At 41.2% G+C, this 22,468-nt stretch overlaps 1 protein-coding gene across 4 annotated transcripts; it reads right to left on the bottom strand.

Moving 5' to 3' along the window:
* Positions 1–18,182: 18,182 nt before the first annotated feature.
* LOC149175805 (putative flavin-containing monooxygenase 1) lies at positions 18,183–21,799 on the bottom strand. 4 transcript variants are annotated; one of them, XM_089419746.1, is made up of 6 exons: positions 21,069–21,799; positions 20,209–20,449; positions 19,940–20,115; positions 19,516–19,574; positions 19,225–19,374; positions 18,183–19,073 (listed from the first exon to the last, which is right to left on the bottom strand). In XM_089419746.1, exons 1-6 carry the CDS (start codon positions 21,615–21,617, stop codon positions 18,734–18,736), a joined length of 1,515 nt encoding a protein of 504 aa, XP_089275872.1. In that variant the 5' UTR covers positions 21,618–21,799; the 3' UTR covers positions 18,183–18,733. The 4 variants fall into 4 exon arrangements, with proteins under 4 accessions (XP_089275872.1, XP_089275870.1, XP_089275869.1 ...); XM_089419744.1 differs by having other exon boundaries at positions 19,225–19,574; positions 19,940–20,112; positions 21,069–21,798; XM_089419743.1 differs by having other exon boundaries at positions 19,225–19,574; positions 21,069–21,796.
* Between the last annotated feature and the right edge of the window lie 669 nt (positions 21,800–22,468).

The following is a 22,468-nucleotide window of genomic DNA, read 5'->3' on the forward strand; positions in this document are numbered from 1 at the left end:
CTTGCTAAGGAGGAGTAGATAAAATTCCTCTTTGTATTAAAATCACTGGCAATAGCTCTACAACAAAGAAGTTAGTGCAAGGGCACACAAAGGGCAACGAAGACGGCCATATGCCTCATATTATGTCCACAGTTGCAAAGCTTGACATGCTATGCTAAGGGGAATGTGGTTTTTATGCCACTGAGTCGATGGTAAAATATGTCACCTAAGTTGCTAGGATCATGGTGAGCGAGGGAACTTAGCTAGTGCAGAGTCATGTAGTCACTTGTTTAGAAGCAAATGAAGGTTGTATATATATATATATATATATGAACCATAATCTTGGGTGCATCGATCAATGGTCGATTATTGTTATACAGTGAAGTGGAGTGGAATAGGCTGGATTAGAATACCATGGTTTGGTAGGATGAGAAATTTTGTGGTTTTAGAGAACACCGTGTGTCTAAAGCTACAAGTGTTAAAGACTCTGCAATTTGTAAAGTTAGTTCCCCCTGGGCTCTTGCAGCCTCCTCTTGGGCCATACGAAATCCGGCTGCCATGTGCTGAATCTTGGTAGCTGTTGGGAGGTCTCCGGGGATGGCTAGCTCCAGTACCATGCTACACGCCTCTGTCACAGCTTGTTCTACTTCTCGGTAGCGTGCAGCCAAGTCATCGTGCTGGAGAGTGACCTGTTCTAACTTTGCCTTCTGCTCTGTCAAGGTGTGGAAGGTGCGACCTTCCCTGGCACGAAGCTCATTAGTTACCCCCTCTTGCAGTTGGTATAGTATTTCCTTGGACAGGGCGGCTAGATTTAATCCCCAACTACGTTCTTCGCCTGCGGCTTCAGCTAGGACAACGCTTGCTGGCAACGGTAGGGTGTTCGGTGTGTGCGTGCATACCATCTGCTTAGCAGCGGCTGTATCTTCTGCTGGCTGTAGGGTGACCCTTCCCGGGGTCGCACCTGTAATGCCTGCAACTGCGCTCGGATCTCCCCCAACATAGTTGTCTACTCGGTGATTAGTTTGGTCAACGCACTAGTGGGAACATTGCTCATTGGCTGGCTGCTGTCAATGAATTCTTTTTCCAGAGCCTTCGCTGTTTTGGACTTTTTTCGTGCGGCTGGTGATTCCTTTCCGCGTGACCACTTGAGGTGGTCTTGCATCTCCGTTTCCTGTTGCGGGTCCTGTTCCAAGTCCATTTCTTGATCTGCCTGGTTCTCTTCTGCTGTCGGGCTCTTGGTAGCCTCCTGCTGCGAAGCGGCCTATTGTTCCTGACGTGTCTTTTCTGCCAGTTGAGTGAGTCGTTGCTAGCGTTCCTTCTTCTGCTATTGTGTTGCCATCCTGTCGAGAACGACCTTGTCTGGGGCGCGCCATTCTAGAGGCCATGCTACTAATACTGCATAAATGGCATCATCTGTTGCAATGAATGGAAGTGTGACCCATGATCGCTTTGGATCCTTTCGCGCTCGGATATACAAGTGATGCATGTCCGCTTTGAACTCAGCCGTGCTTTGGAAATTATTGTAGATCGTGGGAGACATCCACGGTCTTTGAGCAATCCGTGTTTGTATATTCCCTTCCATGGAGGTCCAAAAAGCCCGGATTTCAAAAACCCTTGCTGTGTCCTTTGTAGCCCAGAGTGAAATATACCGCACTGCTTCGGGTAGGCTATCTTCAATGCTGGGAAACTGGCTCTCCTGCAGCAGTTCACCTGTAACCAGAAGGATTGATAAGAGCAACCATGCATAATGAAATGTCTTACCTTTGTCCTGTGCTTCTTGACAATTGGTCAAAAATTCGTCACATAAAAACTGTGCCCAATTGAACTGAACCCCTTCGACGCACTGCCCCGCCAACACAATGATAGGAGCTGGCACCTCATCTGCGCGACACTTCCTCATGAGTTTACTAGCTAGTAGTTGAGTGGCGACTCATACTGCGCGGTCGTTGATGCTTGCTATGACATACCCACGCTTTCCTTTTTCCAGCTGGTATTTCGCCTTCATTGTTTCGGCAAGGCCTACCTCGCTACTTGTTCCTGCTATGTCTGTGGGGTCGTTCCCTTTAAGTGGTAGGTGCGTAATTTGGTGGATTAAGTCGGCTGTGATCGGAATCGGCTCTTCCAACCAGAGATATCCATCATGTATGAGACAGAGCAGCTGTCGGATCACAAATATGGTGATGGTCGTGCGGTGATAGTGAGGTATCCACCTGAGATTTAGTAATCCCACCTTCTCCACACCTAGTAACCACTTCTGCGGCAATAACTTGTCGTCGGTCAATTCGGGGAACTTGTTGTTGTTTGCAAGGTCCCAATCTTCGAACTTGATGCTTGGAATGCACCCCATCGGGAACCCTTCAAACATTATTTCATTTGGAAGAAGCGGGATCTGGAGCGTAGTATTTGCAGCGTCCAAGTCCTTCGGTATCTTGGTCATCCCAGTCCACGGAGAAATATATGAAGGTAGTGACGGAAGTTGGAACGTAGCGTCTTCTTCCTTAGCTTGTGTGTCGATCTGATCAATTAGGGCTTGCAGATCATCATCATCCTTAGCGAGTTCGGTGGTGACTGCTTTGCCTTTGTCAACTGCCGACCGTTTGTTGAATCTTGGTGAGGCCCAGACTGTTCCTACCGTCTGCTTGTTCTTCCTGGGTCGCGGTGTGCGTGGAGACTTTGGAACTTCAGGAACCTGAGTCACGTCCTTGGGCTCTTCCTGATTTAGTTGCAGTTCCTCCGCGAACTGTGCTCAAGTTCTGGCCATGGTACTCATGGGGTGCTTGGTAGCCGAGTACTTACTGTTGTTCGTTGGTTCAAAGCACCAATATTCCAGTGCCATCCACAGATTATGAGATTTGAAAAAATCCCTTCCCTCCTTTTCCAGTTTATTAGTGGCATCTAGACGGCAGATCTTTGCGTATGTCCTGCCGCCCGCTCCTCTCTGACGTAACCTGACTTTCTTGTCATGAATAATGTTGCTAACGGTCATCTTTCAACTTTTCCCCACAGTAGCGCAATCCTTCGGGCGCAGCGGCGATCTTGTGGACTGAATGACTAGGTAGATTTATTTTTGCCACGCCGGCTTCCCGCAGACTTGCTTATAGTCCCACGCCTTCTTTCAACTGCTTGGGGCATTGAGATTGTAGTTGCTACTACTAGGCAGGTGTTCGCACCTTTGGTGCGATTTCTCAACTTCCCTGCTAGCCTGGGCTGCGAGCACCTCTCGAGTGTATGGGTAGCCGTTTTGTCGGTAGGCGCCGTTATGGGGGGTGTGTTCTTCCGTAAGTGCGGGCGCAGCCATGATAGCAGGGTCACAGCTTGTTCCTGTGCTGCGGGATACCTGACCTGGCCTAATCTCTTTATGTGCAGACTGGCGCGGCTTTCGTGGGCGCCGCGACATGCTACTCTGTTGAATCCGTCCCTTCTTAGCATACTTTTCTTCCTTGGCCATACCCATAGTTTATTGATGTCGCAGGGCCTGTGGCTACCCTGTCTTTTCTGGGCTCCCTTATGTCGTTTATTACAGGCCCATCGAACCCACGATATCCTCAACTTCCCATTGGGTTGTTTTATCGAGCGGCCGTTGTGAGTGCTTCCCCCTGGTTCCCTGTTGACCTTGGCGTCGGCTGCTGGCGAACCAGTTTGTTGTGGTCGCTTTAGGCTACTAATTCTAAGATGGTTGGGTGTCTACACATCATACACCTGCAGCCTATGCTGGCGAGGGATGCTTACCCCGTTTCACTCTCCCATCTATGCGCGTGCCTGCCTCTGACATCCGCGCCATTTCCTTCGCATCTTCGGAACTGCACCCTTTCCTGAAGCAATGGTTGCACGTGGTGCCTCCATGGATACTTCCGGCGGGTTTGTTCTCCCCTTCGTCGATTCATACTGATCAGTTGGCTGCTCCTTTGCCCCTATTGTCACCATCCTATTACAATTTAGTGTGGTTACTTCATGTAGTCGGTTCTGCCATCGTTCAATCTCTTCATCTGAGTCCGACGTGCAAGAACTATCACGGTCCCATGAGAGTCTATTGTTCGCTGTTGGATTTACCCTGTCCTGATCTTGCACTGTAATCTGGTAGATACAGTCCAATTCACCATCACTATCTTCGTCGCGCACTGGCTCAGTATAGCGCGCCCCTTCAGCTGGATCCAATGAAACCACTATGCGAAGAGATTTCTTTTCGAATATCATTTTTCGTTTCTTGAGGTTGATGACTCCATTCATATCCGTTGCCCAATCTATCCCTAACAATGCAAGATATGGGTTACTATCATCCACAATTTCTATGACCTCAAAATCGGTTTGTGTGCTAGCACCATCGATGTCTATTGTAACCTCGTGCAGTCTTCCCATGGGCAGGATCTTTTGTTGGTTAGCCATCCATAACTGGATCAGGGACCATTGTAGTGTGGGCCTGCCCATGCGCTCCCAAGTCTGTTTTGGTAGGACATTCGCGTTGGACCCCAAATCCAAAACGACCTGGTCCATCTCATAGTCTCCAATCTGGACAGTCAATCACATTTCCCGCCCAGTGCGCAAAGCATGTTTGCCTAACTTCCGGACCATTCGCGGTTCGTCCACTCCCACGCATCGAGTTATCAATTCTTGCAGTCCCTTCACTGCTTTAGCATCCCTGAGTAACTTCATGCATGTTTCCAAGAAGGTGGTTAGCATAGAAGTATCCTTCTCTGGTCTGAATTGATCCTTACTGTTCAAAGTAGAAGCTTCCGCGAAGTTCTTCTTGGCTTCCATAAAGGTTTCCTTCGCACGCTCCAAGTCAAATTCTGGTTGTTTTGAGGGGGCCTTACGGACCCATGTATCCGCCTCTAGCTGCTTCCCCTTATCTTCCCCTATAGCGGCACCACTTCTGAGCATCATATTTACGTTAGGATCTTCCGCGCGTGGTTCAGCCTTCATCATTTGGATGTTCTGAGTAGGGTTAGCTGGAAGCACCCCCTTTTCCCGCATCTGAGCAATCAGCGTGGGGAAATCGATTGCTTCATGATCAAACTGGTAGCAGTAAGGGCAACAGGGTTTGGTCAAGTTCATACAATCACACGCGTAATGCTCCAATCCTCCACAATTATAGAAAATTAATTGTCCTCGTCCCTGTCCAGGTCCCATTCCCCCGCGGCCCCGTCCGCATCCTTGGTATCCTCCTCGCGCAAGTGGTGCGGCGGGATCCTGCCCATGCGCCTCCATCTGCATCCTATAAGCAGGTGTTCGATCCATCAACATCTCGTAACTGCGACAATTTCTTTCATTGTGGCCCACCGTCCTACAGAAGTTACAAAATAATTGTTGAGGGGGGGGGGGGGTTGTCGTAGGTTCGGTAATAGATGACAATTGTCTGTGGCATGCTTTGCTCCCACCTGACAGATTGCACACTAGAGTGCAGGCACCATGCTTGGCCCAGCATGTACCTCTAGTCGCAGCGGTATTGGTCCCCCTCTTGCCACATAGTTTGCGAAGATCGAACAGTGGTCCTTATCGTGGCCCTGGCCCTTACATTTGATACACCACACCTCTTCCCGTACTTCTGTTCGAGGCGCCTACCCTTGTTTCAAACTTTGCATTTCTAGACATAGGTTTTGTATTTGCACTTGGATTTGCTGTACTCCCAACCCTGGATCCTGTATTGGGGTTTCGTGCAACCTCATTGCTGTCTCCAATGCTTCAGCTTGGGTTGAGATCTTTTGTTGTGACAGAGCCGTCCTCAGATATGGTGTCAATGACGCGACAAACCAAGCGCAGTGCTGCGCATCCGACAGTGTCATGTTTGCCTCGCGGATGGTGCTTTTCAATCTCTGATCCAGATCCCACGGGGTTTCACCAGGCAACATTGCGATTTCCTTGAACCCAATAATTGACTGTGCTTCTGACTTTGGTTGACCAAATTCCTTGTTTAGCGCCTCCTGGATTACTGCTATTCCCTCATTTGGATGATCGCTTGAGTATTTCATGTACCAGGTCAACGTGCGGTCCTGCAGCGCGCTAACTAAGGTAGCCTTCTTGATGTTATCATCTGTGATGCCTTGAGCATCCCATACAGACTTTATCACAAACCAGAACCGACTCGGTTCCTCATTTCCTACACCCTTAAATATCGGCAGCTAGACTACGCTCGCCATCCCAACCTTTGGTGGTGGAGGAGGCGAGGGTGGTGTCGGTGTGGATGGGTTTGATGTAGGTGAAGCGGGTGGTGAGAACCTTGCAAGCTCTTCCTCACTCTCCCGTGAGATAGAAATCAGAGGACTATTCTCTACCCCTCCCATTCTTCGGTAACCTCTTCCGCTTCGCGTTACTCCAGACATCAATAGACGCGCATAATCTGTTTTTCACACAACAACATCTTAATCCAAGTATTCAATGATTTGATATACTTACCCCGCAGTCCTTGGAGAAATTGCCTTTCCGCTTCACTATAACTCACAGTTGTATCTATTGTGAACTCAGTGATAAATCCTCCTATTACCCAATCCAGCTAATGATCTACTGCGCATGTGATTTTATCTTCGGTGGCTTCTACCCTGTGCACCAGTTCTAAAGTCCACACAATAGGTTGATCTAATATGCACGTTCCCACACTATCAGTTAACCTCGCGATCCACTCGTACAACTCTATAGGAAATGTCACAAAGAATATCTCATGGATCTCTGTGTATATATAGCGGTTCAACCAATCTTCCTCCGATATCCGTGGGTTTCTGTTTTCCTAAATCGCGAACTCGTGGAGCTTCAGATCCCACCACTCTTCAAGCTCTTTCTTTGTAGGGTTCCAGTGTTCCAACATCAGACACCCCTTAGGCAGATCTTGGTCCCGGCAACAGAACCATTTGTTGGCTTATAGGGGCTTGACCCAGGTTCGGAAGAGTTATTTAGCCAAACAAATCCCGCAGCTACCGGCCCTTTCGGCAATAGCCCGCGGAGTGCGGACTGAGGTCTCACCCGAGGTAGCAGGGGAGGGTGCTGGAACCAGGTTTCCGCACCCTTGGGATGTCTTGATGTGGTCTGGAGGTTTCGCGCACCGTTCCGTGGCTTCACGCCACTCTGCTTCGTGCAAATCCGGACCCAAAATACTCCTTAATACTTGTTAATGCGCTGTTTATAGATTCAATCTACCTTTTATGGTCTTTCAACAAACATTTATCCGAATTAACCAGTTCGCGCACTTAGAATAGATATAGATTCACATATATTCATATCATAAGCATACGCGCATAGATCAAACAGTTATATTAACCATACATTAGCCAGATCCGCAATAATTCAGATTTAACACAAAATTTCAGAATCAACTTATCTTTATTCAATTTCTTCACCAATACATCCAGATCCATCCTGCGCACTCAGCTGCAGGGGTTTGTGCACACTGTTATCACTCAGGTTGTTCCCTTTGAATCCTAAGGGAATACGACCGAGGTAACCACAAACCAATCTTTGGACTGCAGGTCCTAGCCTACCGGCAGTCAGAGAGGGCTCTCTCTTTATGATTTAGCTTTGTTTAGGGGTGATTTTAGGCTAGATATGAGTGCATGAGTTTGATTTAAGTTTGGTGGGATGGTTGATGCTTCAGACAGAGTTGGCATGCAAAGGATGAGAAATTCAGACCATTGGGCATGGAGTCAATGAATGTGAACTGAAGGGTGTGTTTTCTTTGGCAGAAGAGGGGAATACAGAGCAGGATAGCTACACATGGCACAATGTTAAATGCTGGAACAAGGATGAAATGGAGGTTAGGGGATGAGAGGCAATTAAGGATCTCTCATCCAGCCAAAGAGGGAAAGTGGATGAAGGCTAAATAGGAGCAATGAAGAATTCCTAGACAGCATTCAGAAATGAGAGAAATAGCTTAAACATGATCAATTAAGTATGCATATTCATCACTAATTCAGAGGAAAACATAAAGAAATGACAGGAATTGAGCATAGAGTGCTGCTAAGCAAATTCTAAGCTATTCTTCTTTCCTGCTATTTAGATGGTGAAACAAGGGTGGCATAAACACATATAAACTGAAAACAGAGACAAGAAGGACTTATTGAGTCATGTAGAAACACCAGAATTCTGTAGCATACTCTTTAAGCCATCAAATCCACAACCAGCAGTTCAGAAACAAGCATTCCAGCATTCTTTGATTATAAAAGCTCTCAACATATACAGTGCAAGTCTCGAAAGAGGAAATCAACCAACCAACCCTTATTACATAGCTCAGGGTGGTATATATAGGCAAAATATCTACAAAAACAAATCTGATAAAAGATCTGGGGAAATCACTCTGATCAACCTAACTTATCCTACATTTAAAGCAAAAATATCTAGTTTGAGCTGCGCTGGAGGCAGCAGCATAAAAAATGAGCTAATATGGTGTCCTTTGAGCTCTGTGCTGTTCCAATGGCCATCACTGTGCTTTGGTTTCTGCAGCACTGCCCTTAGGTGGCCTTATGCGCATTAACTATGATCTGGTGAGCTTTTAATGGATTTTAAACTCTCCACTGATACTCTTTGACTTTGCTGGAGGCTCTTTAATGTTTATCTACTTTGGCATTAAGTCCTCCACTAATATTCTTTAATCTGATACTCTTTGCCGCTACTCTAATACACTTTTCGCTGAATCGGGACTCTTTTGCTCCATTGATACACTTTAACTTTGCAAAATCGCCCTTGCCTACCACTTTATGGTGAGATTTGACTGCTGCTGGGCTTTCTGTGGGCTTTAGAAGGTCTATCGGCGCTAGCCGATCAAAATACCATCAAAAATATAGAAATGCTGCAAAAATGGCGGAGGACTTGTGCACTGATAGGTTGTTGAGGCTGTGCTCATTGTCCGGAGCAAATTTGAGCTGAAGCGATGCAAAAATGGCCGAAGAATGATTAAGCTTCCTTTGGAGAAGGAGCGCGTGCGGGCATATACATGAGAATATGAAAAAATACCTCTTTTTTCATTACACAGAAAAATACCAATTTCTATGTAAAAATCACGAAAAACATAGGCGGGGGCAGCACTGTAGCTTAGAATTAATCCTGGCCGTTGGATCGCGCGGAGGCAGATCCAACGGTTGGGATCAAATCGCAATGTCACTTATCGGCGGGGCGGAGGGGTGGGGCTTTATATATATGCGATGGAGCGATGGGCCGATTGCCGATATCGCATCGGCGATCGGCTATCGGGGAGGGCCTTTAAACATAAGCGATGGGCGAGCGAAATGGGGGGCTGCGATTTAATATGGGCCGTCAGATCTGAGGCTTGATCCGACGGCTGCCAACAAATCGGCATATCGCATCGGCGGAGAACCAAAGGGCGAGCCTTAATACATATGCGATAGCGATAATGCGATAGCGATGAGGGCTTGCGATGCGATGAGATCTGGGCCATTGATCTGGGCGGGGCGATTGGACGGCTAGGATTAAGTCGCTGTTTCGTTATCGGGGAAACCCAGGGGGCGAGCCTTTATGTGTATTGCGATGGCGATGCGATATAATGGGCGATGCGACATGATTTGGACCGTTGGATGAGCGGGGGCGATCGGACGGTTGGCGCGCAATCGGCGATCGGCAATCGGCGGGGACTGGGGCGATGGCTTAACAATAGCGATATGCCGATTGCGAAATGGGGGTTGCGATAAGATCTGGACCGTTGATCTGAGGGCAGATCGGACGGTTGTCGCGCGATCGCAATATCGCGTTGGCGGAGTTATATCGGAGACATATATAAAAGGGGCCACTGTTGACTGCTTCCTCCGACAGCGATATCGCGTCGGAGGGGGAGGGATTGAATTGGAGGAATGATTTATGAGGGGAAAAGGGTTAATGTGATCGGAGGGCTCCCGATAGCGATATCACTTCGGATGCGATAGCGATATCGCATCGGAGCAAGAGGAATGGGGCATATATATATGGGGCCAACACTGCTGCTACCTCCGACAGCGATATCGCGTCGGAGGGGGGGGAAATCAATCGGAGGAGGGTTTATATGCATTAAAAGGGGTTTTTAAAGCATCGGAAGGGTTTTCATGCCTTGAAAAAGGTTTAATGAAATCGGAGGAAGGTTGTTAATGCATCGGAAGGGGTCCGAAGCATGGAAAGAGGGTTTTTATGAAGCAATAAAGGGGTATTATGCATTGGAAGGGGTCCAAAGCATTGGAAGATGGTTTAAGGAGGAAAATGAGGGTTCTTACTAAGGTTCAAATAAACTTAGTAATTCCCAAGCAATACTTATGGTTATATTTCAACCAAAGGAGGGGATATGTATATAAGGGGGATATTTAACATTTTTTTAATAGGGGAAGGGGAAATAAGAAGGGATTTATATAATAAGTTAGAAGTTAATATGAATTTTGATCAGAAAGCGCTAAGGATAGAAATCTTAGGCTACAAAGGGGAAATAGGACTTTATAGAAGAAATATGAGCACTCCTAAGTAAAGCAAATCTTTACTTAGGCCAATGATATGAAAAATGATGAAATTAAGAAATGTCAAGCAGATCTTGACCTCTTTAGGGGAAGTTAGTGAATGATTTTGGGGAAAAGGAAGAAGGGGAAGTTAAACATGCCTCTCTTCAGCTGCTCCAAGGGAAAATTGCCTTGCACTTGTGATCTGAAGTAGATTAACACTTTGACACACAAAATTGATCACAAATCAACATTCTACAACCTCAAAACTGCCTACCCAGCCTACTTACCTAACATTTTTTCTTCTTTTTGGATGGGTACACTTGGACTAGCAAACCCAACTTTTCTTCTTTTCTTTTAGCTATTTTCCTATCTAAATCTACCCTTATATCTACCAGGGGCTCAGATTAAACAGTTGAGCACCCTTGCTTCTCTACCTATCTAATAATCTGCCAAGATTAAACAGTTTGGACAGATCTTTATTCTATATTTCTACAACAAGCAATTTAAACCTAGGGAAGCCAAGCTTAAGCTGTTTGGCCTTCCCTTAACTGAGAAATCCTTCAAAAATGGAACTTTTGCAGCATGAAAAAGATGAACATTTTTGGCACTTCCACTGTCAATCATGAAAAATGACACCTATTGGAATAGAAAGCTAACACACACAGCTACGGACTCTTCCAGGCCTTTGCGCACACAGCGGCAGAGTCTCTATCTACTACCCAATACCCTCGACTCGGACTTACGGACGCTTCAAGACTTTTCTTCTCAAAAACCCATTACATATCAGATCCAAGATTACCTACCAAAAAGCTAGCTACCCCTAACCATAGAGCCTCGCTCTATTTATACATTTCCATGGTCCGCAGACCATGGGTGGGCCGACTCAACTTAAATTCCTTTACATCATCTTTGGGCAGACAACCCTTTAAACATATTACAATTCACGCTCTGCGCATTTCGCGGAGTCTTTACCCTCTCTCTACCCAAAATTTCGGGCTTTGTGCCCCATGACCATTAAGCGGGGCTTCTGCTACCCAACAAAGACTCATGAGGAATTTATCGATAGGAAAAAACCATGAGACTTGGATTTGGGATTGTGGTTGCAATACAACCATTGCATATGCATCTCCTCTATTTCGCTTGTGTGCACACAAATAAGGAGAATAAATAAAGAAGTTGTGAGGTTGGGAAACATTTTGGTAGGTGGCTAGAGGGCCAAGCCAAAATAGATGGGTTCATTAGTTGTTTGACAAATGAAGGCATAAGATAAAAGGTGATGAAAACCATCATTTTACAAAGGTAATAAACATGATATGATGTGGTCACTAATAAAGTGGAAGACATGATGATGAGGAGGAGATTGGTCCTCCCGCAGAAACTAGATTCATAATGACAAGGTGAGAGGATGTGCTGGGAAAGCAATAATGATATATATATATATATATATATATATATATATATATATATATGGGGTTACAATTTTATTGCATGTATGAGAATATTATTGTAATACCTGGTAAGGCATGCGTACCCATAGAAAATTGCCAGTAAATTCTATTGTTAGACCTAGGTTATAAGGGGCATGCCAAATTCACAGAAACCCTATATATAAAGTTTGAGGGGGCTAAGGGCTAGAGTGAGTGGTGCTAACTAACTTGGCTGGTTTGGTTGGATTTAGTCAAGGAAACCCTAAATCAAGGTATAAGGGGGGATATGGGTACTTAACCAAACCACTGAACTAAGGTGTTTGATAAGGTAGTTTCCTTCATGTTAGAAGTACAACCCATTTAATTCTTTGTGAAGTTGTAGTGGTGTATGAGGACCATGAGGATCATAACTGAAATTAGAGTACAATGTCTAAATGTTCAAAACCACATGTATGATAAGAATTTATTGTCCTTAAATTAGACAACAAATTATTCTTAGAGAGGTTTAATTCTCTACTACTACTTTTACTTGTGATAAAAACAAAATTAACCATAGATGCTCTAATCCTAATATTCCTATTTTGTGCAATTCACTGGAATCAAAATATTTATGTCTAGCATTATTCGGTTATACATAATATCATATACCACTTTGAGTTCAATTTTTTTTTTCTCATACTTGACACATGATCATATTATTAGCAAATTTTCTATATTTATAATAAAGACAAAATAATGATACTAAAAATGACATGCTTATCTTCACTCTCATTTTTGTTGATAGGTGGTGGCATGAATACCGTTATCAAATTTCTCAAATGTATGGGTTTCATTACTGAATTTTTGGAGGTGTTTAATTTCATGTTGTACAAAGCATATCAAAATAATTACCTCATAATAAATACATACTCTACTCCCCCTCAAGATTTGAACTTGTGAATTTCTCAAATGTAGGGGTTTCATTAATGAATTTTTGGAGGTATTTAATTTCATGTTGTACAAAGCATATCAAAACAATTACCTCATAATAAATACATACTCTACTCCCCCTCAAGATTTGAACTTGTGACTTTTTAGGAGGTATCAAATTTCTCAAATGTAGGGGTTTCATTACTGAATTTTTGGGGGTGTTTAATTTCATGCTGTACAAAGCATATCAAAACAATTACCTCACAATAAATACATACTCTACTTCCCCTCAAGATTTGAACTTGTGAATTTCTCAAATGTAGGAGTTTCATTAATGAATTTTTGGATGTGTTTAATTTCATGTTGTACAAAGCATATCAAAACTATTGCCTCATAATAAATACATACTCTACTCCCCCTCAAGATTTGAATTTGTGACTTTTTAGGAGGTATCAAATTTCTCAAATGTAGGGGTTTCATTAAATTTTTGGAGGTGTTTAATTTCATGTTGTACAAAGCATATCAAAACAATTACGTCATAATAAATACATACTCTACTCCCCCTCAAGATTTGAACTTGTGACAACGCATGCTCTTAACCATTAGGCCCACTAAAGTTACCATAATTAAAAAAATCATTAAAAAATAACTAAATTATAATTTTATTACATCTCACATTACCATGATTGAAAAAATCAGAAAATTAACCAAATTATAATTTTATTTTAAATAATTATTATTGATAATTTAAAAAAAAATTAATATATGAGTTAAACATAGATACATTTAAGCAAATATGTAACAATAGTCTTAACCATGAAGATTTTTAACATATAAATAAGATTTGTTACAATACCGTGGGTTAATACCATGACTTATCAATATCCCCCATCCACACACACAAACATATATATATTATTTTAATTTAATTTTATACCGTTCTTTTAATTATATTGAAAAGTAAAAAGGACATAACTACCTTTGAGATAAATCTATCAATCCTCTATATGACTACTATTACAAAAAATTGATAGATATTTTATACAAATTAAATCCCTACCATTCACTTATTATTTATTGATAATTAAATTAAAATTCTAAAATCATATTTCAAAATAAACATATCTATCAAAATAACTCTTTAGGTTAAAAATAAAATATAATAAATTATATATATAGATTGTTTTTTTATAATTAATTTCTTTTATTAAAATGAACAATTTTTGTAAGGTTTAGTCTAATTTATCAATAATAGTAGTTTTTCCGATAAACTATTTCCTCTGTAAATTACACTATACAATTTATAGACAATGATTTATGAAATCTAAAATCCAAACTTAAAATTCAGAAGTCCATCCAAACCAGTAAAAATAACGCTAGACAAGAGGTCAACACAATTAACCTTTAGTTCAAGAAAAGAAGATTACAGGAACCAATACCTCTTTTCCCTCGAAGATGACTGGAAAGCTATGCTTATCTAATCCTTGAACTCAATGCTTTGCCGTAGATTTAGAGTGCTTACAGGTTTCCTTGGGATGCCCGCAACCTTCATCTCTTGATCCTTCATCTTCTTCCGTTGAGGGGATGAGGGGTCTTGATCTTATGTTGGAGTTTTGAAGTTTTCTGCAAAGGGTAAATGTAAATGATACCATGCTGTACTCGGCATATTTAGGGGGCCTGCAGTAAATTTTGAACCTGAAAGCCTTGGAAACTAGGCTGATGTTTACGAACTTATTCGTATTTCGATTCCTTTACAAGCAAAGGCTCTTCTGAGGACCCCTTTTATGTAAAGCTTTCTGCGCTATATATTAAAGGAGCTGTAAAGAATTTAGTGTCGCTGTTTTCTTTTCTTTTTCTTTTTTATTTTGTTGGAAGCTGTAGAGGTTTTCGGTTTTGCGTCTGTCAAGTTTGTGGAAGAGTTTCCTTATGGTATGGAATAAGATGCCTTCTTTAACTATCCCTTTTATCTGATTAAAATTGTCTCAAAATTTAGCAAAAACTTCATCAAAAGTTACAAGACTGAAAACATGATAATGAAAACGTCGTCATGCAGGTTTGCACCCCTTTTAAAATACCCTACATTATCCATTCCCAAAAACAAAAAAAGAAAACTATTTTAAGGCAATGCAGATTATCAATTTCCAAGGAAAAAACAAAAAAACTACCCTCTCAAAAAAAACATTAAGGTGTTACTTATACAATGCCATTGATGTCACCTATTGATCTTATGCTTAAGAAAAGGCAATTGCCTCCTCTCACTTTTGTTATTATATGCACTAGTTTTCCAAATGCTCTGTTTGGGAGAAGATGTTGTAATGTAAATGGCAACGGTCTCTTTTCACTTTTGTTATTACATGCATTGGATTTCCAAATGTTTTGTTTGAGAGAAGATCTTATAATTTAAATGTAATCTAGATTGGATCATTTTATTGTTTGGCATCTATCTTGATGCCTCTGGAGGAGAAAAAATAGAGGAATCAGCTCACAAGACCATTTTTACTAGCAGGACCAGTTTGGCAAATTGGGATCTAAACCTTCTAAGAGCATTTTGAGGCCCTAAAAAGAATTTTTTGGGGGTAAAACTTTACAGCTTCAGCATGTGCATTTTTTTCCTATTATACACACGAAGACCTTTCCAACAGTGCAAGAATCGCCTCAATCGGAGTCCATATGCAAAAATTATGTCACTCGGAAGTTGACCTTCCTGTTTTATCCACCATGATTTGAGAAGATACCACGTCAGCCCCTTTACTCGTGGAAAAGGGGCTAGCCACATGACAAAAAAGACACTAGAAGAGTCCATATTGTAACTCTAGTTAAGAGTTGAAGAGTCAAACATAACCACTAGTAGGCTATCAAATTGCATTATAATTGGACCACTAGGAGGAAAAGGGGTTCCATTTTTTCCGAGGGCATTCTGTTCCATAGATGAGCAGAGTGGGTGAGAGGGATAGGGAGAGAGTACACAGAGGATTTGTGCAATGTAGTAGCCCACGGGTCACAGGCCTTACTTCTTTGTATTTGTATTTGCAACTATTTTCTATTCAGAGAAAGAAAGTAGAGTGTCGTCACCTTCCAGCGAGCTTTTCTCCCGAAAAGGTTTCTCAGGATATATCTTGTGCCAATTGTGGTTTGTGAGTTTTTATTTCGTTGTTCTCTACTTTCTGCAAATTAGAATTTGCTTGCATACTCCATAAACTTTAATTAACAAATACAAAAATCTAAAGAAGAAAAAACTCTCCTAGTGTAGGTTTTGGATTTTTAAGTATAATTCTATCAGATCTGTTATGACGAACTGTCCAGTGAAATATCTACTGCAGTTCACAGATAAAAAAAATTGTTGTATATTCAATCTATTGCTCTTACCAATAATCCTTTAGCTTTAAGTGGAATTAAGTGGATTTGAATCCTTTAGCTTTAAGTGGAATTAAGCGAAATTGAAGTCAGTAATGGTTTGGCCAGGCTTAAAATCTACACCCAATCTTGTATGTAAAAGGCTGGTTCGTTCTATTGTGAGCTTTGGTGGCATCAAATAAGAACCCAGAATTTTTAACCCATGAAAAGACACATTCATGCCAAAGCTCTGGAGGTAGGCCAGGGAGGCTGACCCACACTGACAGAAGATGGCATTTCTTCAGGGCAATATAAGCTCAAGCTCTGAAGTTTGATAAACAAGCCAACCTAACAACCCATCCCATCATCCATGGAAGCCCTTGAGATGCTAAGCCTCTGTCTGTAAGGTTTGAGAATAAAAGCAAGAAATATTCCATCGGGAGGACTCTTACTGCTTAGCACTGTTTATAGGGTTTCTCATTAAAATTTGATCCATTTAGGTACTGTATCAGCATATTGATCCATTTAGGTACTGTATCAGCATATTAGAGAACATGGAACTAATTGTCCATTTAAGAGGACAATAATGATTTGGAAGTTTTACTAATGCCTGTATTTTGTGTAATGATAATTTTTTACATAATTTTGTGTAATGGTAATCCTTTACATGGTACCAGAGCCTTGGCCAAGGTTCAATTTCCCCAAGTTATGTTGGAATAGGGTGTTGAGCTAACCACAACGTTACTAATTTGGAAGAAGGTTTTGTTGTAATGGCAAACCTTTACGTAGATTGACCAAATATCTATGAAACAACAGATTAATGCTGACCTCAACATGTTCCTGAAGCACATGGCACTCAAATGGGAGTATCCATTATTAAATTAGAATTTAGTGCATTTGGGTAGAGTCAGAGCCCCTGAATTAGTGCTGAATTTGGAGCAGATTGAGTGTTGTTTATTCCAGGCTCCTGTGTCAACACAATCACAGGGTTTTCAGCTGGGTTGATAACCCCATAGCTCTTGGGTGTTGAGGTCATTTTTTATTGCCCTACTCTTTAGTAAAGCTGCTAAGGCCTTTAAGAGTCCTGAAGTTTGCATGTTAGTCCTTGCGAACACCGTGACAACTTCTGAAATACTTGAACTTAAAGGATCTTCAAAAGAGAGAACTAATCTACAACAGAATGCCTTGCAAACACCATGAGAGCTTCTGAAATACTCAAACTTGAAGGATCTTCAAAAGACAGAACTAAACTACCAAGGAATGCCAACAAAGGACTACCATATACAGAAATGCCAGCGGAAGAGGCTGAAAATGAAGTTTGCATGTTAGTCCAACACCGTGACAACTTCTGAAATACTTGAACTTAAAGGATCTTCAAAAGATAGAACTAATCTACAATAGAATGCCTTGCAAACACCATGAGAGCTTATGAAATACTCAAACTTGAAGGATCTTCAAAAGACAGAACTAAACTACCAAGGAATGTCAACGAAGGACTACCATATACAGAAATGCCAGCGGAAGAGGCTGAAAATAAACGGAAATGGTAGACAGGAACACCAAACAGTCAGATCCTATCGGCTGAAAGCAAGAAAATTGGGCAAAATAAATACCGAGGACCGGAATTTTTCCACCATAGGTATAAGATAATCAAGAGACTCTAAGAACAAAGAGGCCAGGGAAACATCTCCTGAAAGGATATTCACTACCTGATAAACATTCAACAAAGCCGACCCAGTGAAAACCCGCACTCTTACCAAATCCCAGAAAAGGTCAAGTTTAAGGATGACATCAATGTTTATGTGGTGCCGAGGAACATGTCTCAACTACTGTCTGCGGGACCCATTCATTTTTCCAGCGATTACTAGTGACATTGCTAACCCTAGCCTTGTCCCCATCATTCTCTGTCATAGCAAGTATAAATGGATATTAGCTTTGATGCGTAGGTAGCAATTGCACTCTCACTCAGTAAATTTTAGGCCATCCATGTTAAGCTTAGATCTAGAGACCAACCACGCCTAGGAACAATTGTTTCACTAATTTTTACTTGTTGCACTACTATAGAATTTCGATCTAAAAATCGATCCTATTATAAATAAGAGAGCAATTGAAAGAATTAGTGAAGAGGAGAAAATTAATGTTTGATGGAAGGAACTCTTGAATTGTCATTATTGAAACGGAAGAAAAATCACAAATTCTGCTTACAATATCATTCGGAAAAGACTGTTCTTTGTAAGCTCATCAGCATGTATGATTAAATGACCATTTAGCTGAATCACTCAGGCGTTGTCACATAGATAGGTACATTCTTTTGTTGTCATGGATGTAATCTGATTAGCATGCGCAGCTTGAATCATCTTTTCTTTCAAGCTCAATAGCATTATGCATATATGGCTGAGGTTGGCTTGCTGCACACAGTGGCTGATGTGAAGGATTTTGTTTGAAGACCAAGTTGCAAAAGTCAGTACACACAGTGATCAGTACTTTTGGAAGTGCTTACACTGCTAATTGTCACAGAAACATTCAATTAGTAGCGGTTAAATAGGAAGAAGGACATGAAGTTTTACTTCCAGTTAAGAGCTGTTCCACAACTCTAAGACAATCAAAAACAAGATAAGCAAACTCATTGCAGTGTTCAACATACAAAACTCTTCCGAAAATGCGTTTCTGTTGTCATGGACAGTCCACTATCTACATCTCTCTGTAGTCAAGATTACTGTATGGAGAGAAAAGCTCGCAAAACCAATTCTTCTTTCTCATTGGATTCCGTCCCATGTCCCTGCAAAGATTATCATTGTCCCATATCTGAAAAGTGGAAAGACACGATTTCCAATAGAAGGGTGTGATTTTCTTGATATGCTTGAAGTAGTTTTCTGTATCTGCCTCCATTTCCTTGATACTTGGAAGGACAAATTTGCCAGACAGAAAATGGGCCAGCCACTGAGTACGTATTTCAGAAGAATGCAGATTTGATAAACTTTCTGGATAGCCAAGGATTGTCATATGAGGAATGTGTGGATGGATGAGCCCCCTGTTTGTTCTCAGAGGAAAAGTAATTTAGCCTTTGAGGGTCTGAACTTCAGCAGCATGGTCTATGCATTTTTTCACACTTAATTGAAGTGCTTGAAATAATAATGGGAAAAAGTAAAAATAAGAATCCAGGGTTGTAGTGAATAACAGACCTGTACAACGGAAGTGGATCAGCTGATTTCTGGAGGACGTCTACAAAACGCGTTGGAAGTATGCTCTTCAGTTTTTTCTCCCCATCATAACCAGTACCCAATACCACAAGATCAGCTCCAAGCTCTGTTCCATCATCTAGTACGACCCCCCTGGTAGAAAAACTGAAATTGGAAGATTTTCGAAAGAGTATGAAACCTTCCTCTGCTTTTGGAAATAAACTATCTGGAAGTGATGCGATTTGGCAAGAAGAAATTTCTTGACGAAAGCTATGATCTGGAACAAGGCCATACTTTCTCAAGGGAAGTTTCCAAAGAAGGTAAAGCTCCACAAACATGGACATTGCCCATCTCTGCAGAAAAAGTAGGAAAAACAATGAACTCCAACACTGCACATGGATTTAAATGATATAATTGTTCAGCAGGGGGCTACTTTCAAATGAAAATACAGGTCAAATATATATGTCTTAAACTGTAATGTTCTGCCTATCTAATTTATCTATTGCAAATTTCAAGGACTTTTATGCATTATTTCTAGACAAATATTTCAATTGGTTCACAGAATTTTGGATGATGAGTAGGGGTTAATGTCAATTTCAGGCACATTATCAGTACTTAGAAAAAAATCATGTAGTCTACCAAACAGATTCAACAAATTACATTCTCTTATCCATGATATATGCTTTAAGGAATCCAATGAATTAGAAGAAAACCATACCATAGGTGCAAATAAGCGCAATATAATTCTCTGCAGAAAACTCTGACCAGGCTTTTCAAGTAACAATTGCGCAAAACGTGTACCATAAAGAAATGACAAGGGGACTCCCCAAACCTTGTAAGAAGGAATTGTCCAGTGCACTGTTCTGAAGACCATTGTACAAGGATAGCCACCTCCTTCGCCCAAGAATAAAGAAGTCATTAATAGCCCTATAATTGTATGGCTGAAAAACACAACTCCTATAGCGTTTGTATTGTCTAACAATTTACCTTTATTTGCCTCAGCGCATTCCACAGCAAAATCCATCGCTGACTTCTGGAATCCAATAACTACAACTCGTTTTCTTTTGATAAGCTCATAAGCACTCCTTTTATCCAAAACTGAATAGTCCATGGTATGTAAAACCTTTCCTTGAAATACTTCTGGACCTTTATTAGGAGGAAATGATAGGATCTTGGGCACATCCCCATATCTACCTAGGCACAGGACTAAGAAATCGAAGCGATGCCACTGCATTAACCAACAGAAACAAACACATTCAGTATAACCTCAGTCAGGGCTGGAAATTTTGTTGTGAGTAGTAACATACAGAGTAGCAGGGTATATTCTATATGCAGAAATGCAAAGTGCATTATAAAGCCTGAATTGGGTGGCGGTGAACCATTAACTCTTTACATGTGTTGTGCAGTGTAATGGCACATTGAAACTAAACAATGCATTAAATGTATTGGAATATAGACACTAGCTCATACACATCTAAACCAGCGCCCATTTCCTCCTCAGAGGTTAGGAAGCCCAGGATGCAGATCCTGGGGCTACTCAAAATGGCTAATATCTTAGATAGTGAAACTGATATTTACAATCTTGAACATATCAAACCAAGGTTTAGATAGACTTGGACAGGCTGTAAATACAAAGCAAGAAAAAGTTGCTCCCTCATGGTCAACTTTTGTTCTTTTAAAAGGCCTCCACAATAGGATATGAAAAATTCTTTGAAATGAGTAAGGTCAAAGGCCAAAGAAACACAATTCCTGCATTGCCCTTCTCACAATGATTGATATCCCCATCAAACATAAGATAGTCAATAGTAATCAAAAGGGATAATGTTATTGAAATTTAGAAAGAATACCATGTATAACATGGAGCAACCATATTCTGTATTCTTTTCAATCTGTACCTCTATGGATTCTGCATTGTTTTTCTGCACACCCACTTCCCAAACTGCGCTGTCTGCATATGGGCTTCCATTCTTACCCCATAATCCAGCATGAGCCGAACTCTTTTCACAATACTTTTCGTTATATCGAATCTCCACCACTTTCGAATTGAACTGAATGTAGTCAAGCAATCCAAAATGCGCAGCATAGCTGTGGAAGTAGTCCATTACCTCGGAGTGGGAGGGGAACTGGGTAGTTACATGGTTTGGCCATTGAAAATCAGTGAATTCAAAGGCAGAGAGAGGGGTCTGTAGCTTTGTTGAAGCAAATGTTTCTCTCCACACGCCTCCTATTCCTGGTTTTGCTTCAAACACTATTATATTCAGATTCAGACCTAGTAAATATTTGGTTGCAAGGAGACCACTCATCCCTGCTCCTATGATACAAACCCTTCGCTTCCCGAATCCATTCTCATTCTCAGTCTCACCTTCCCTAAACAAATTCCCGTTACAGTTAGCCATGACTAATGGCTAACTAATGTTAGCTCTTCACAAAGCTACATAGGCATTATACCATTCAGCCTGTTGTATATCTAATTACAATTACCCAGCCTGCTCTTGGCATGCATCTCACAGTGATGTTGTTTTATATCTAGATATGTTTTTGGTATCCAGGTGGGCTCACAGAAACCACATTTCCCATATTCTGTGATATCTCATCAAATTTTATAATCAAACAAATAAATTTTTTACTCAAGTATTTTACAGCTAATTTGTCTTGGAGCATCATAGTCTGTCATGGTCTGGAAAACAAAATCCTCAAATTATTTTGCTTCATTCCAAAGAAAATATCTTCAGGTATCAAACCAAGTACTGATAATCTATTCACGCTTGGAAAGCAAACTATGAAGATGCCCATCATTAAAAGGACACATGAGGATGGCAAAGTTAGTGTTGTCCTAACATCAACTTTGAACGGATTTTTCAAATAAATAATAAAATATAAAGAATGGTAATTCATGTAAAGGAAAAGTGCAACCGTAGGTAGCTTAGTCATGTTCATTACTAAAAGCACATATAAAATATCAATGACTGTGTCTGTTAGGAAGGAAAAGGACATCCAGAATCAACTTAATCAGGTCCTGTTTCAGTAAAACCATAAATAATTGTAAAGGAAAAGGGAAAACTGCACTGAACTTAATTAGGGTCAACACCATTATACACGCATAAAGGTTTTGACATCATTTTTTTATTTAATCCAAATTTCTATGTGGTTAGTTTTTCTTCATTTATTTTTCAAGTTTTTAATATAAAAAAATTAATAAATTAATAAATTTCAATACTATGAGAGGATTTTTCATTTTCAATTTTAG

The sequence above is a fragment of the Pinus tabuliformis genome, chromosome 4_1 (assembly GCF_031772625.1).
Source record: "Pinus tabuliformis cultivar Carrire ecotype Pingquan chromosome 4_1, CPIR1, whole genome shotgun sequence".
NCBI classification, from domain to species: Eukaryota; Viridiplantae; Streptophyta; class Pinopsida; order Pinales; family Pinaceae; genus Pinus; species Pinus tabuliformis.

Coding starts and splice junctions, on each gene's coding strand:
- LOC149175805 (XM_089419743.1), bottom strand. CDS start 21,617: ATGGCTAACTGTAACGGGAATTTGTTTAGGGAAGGTGAGACTGAGAAT. Junction 20,116..20,208: donor ATGCGCTGAGGCAAATAAAG/GTAAATTGTTAG, acceptor TCTTGGGCGAAG/GAGGTGGCTATCCTTGTACA. Junction 19,074..19,224: donor GATCCACTTCCGTTGTACAG/GTCTGTTATTCA, acceptor GAGAACAAACAG/GGGGCTCATCCATCCACACA.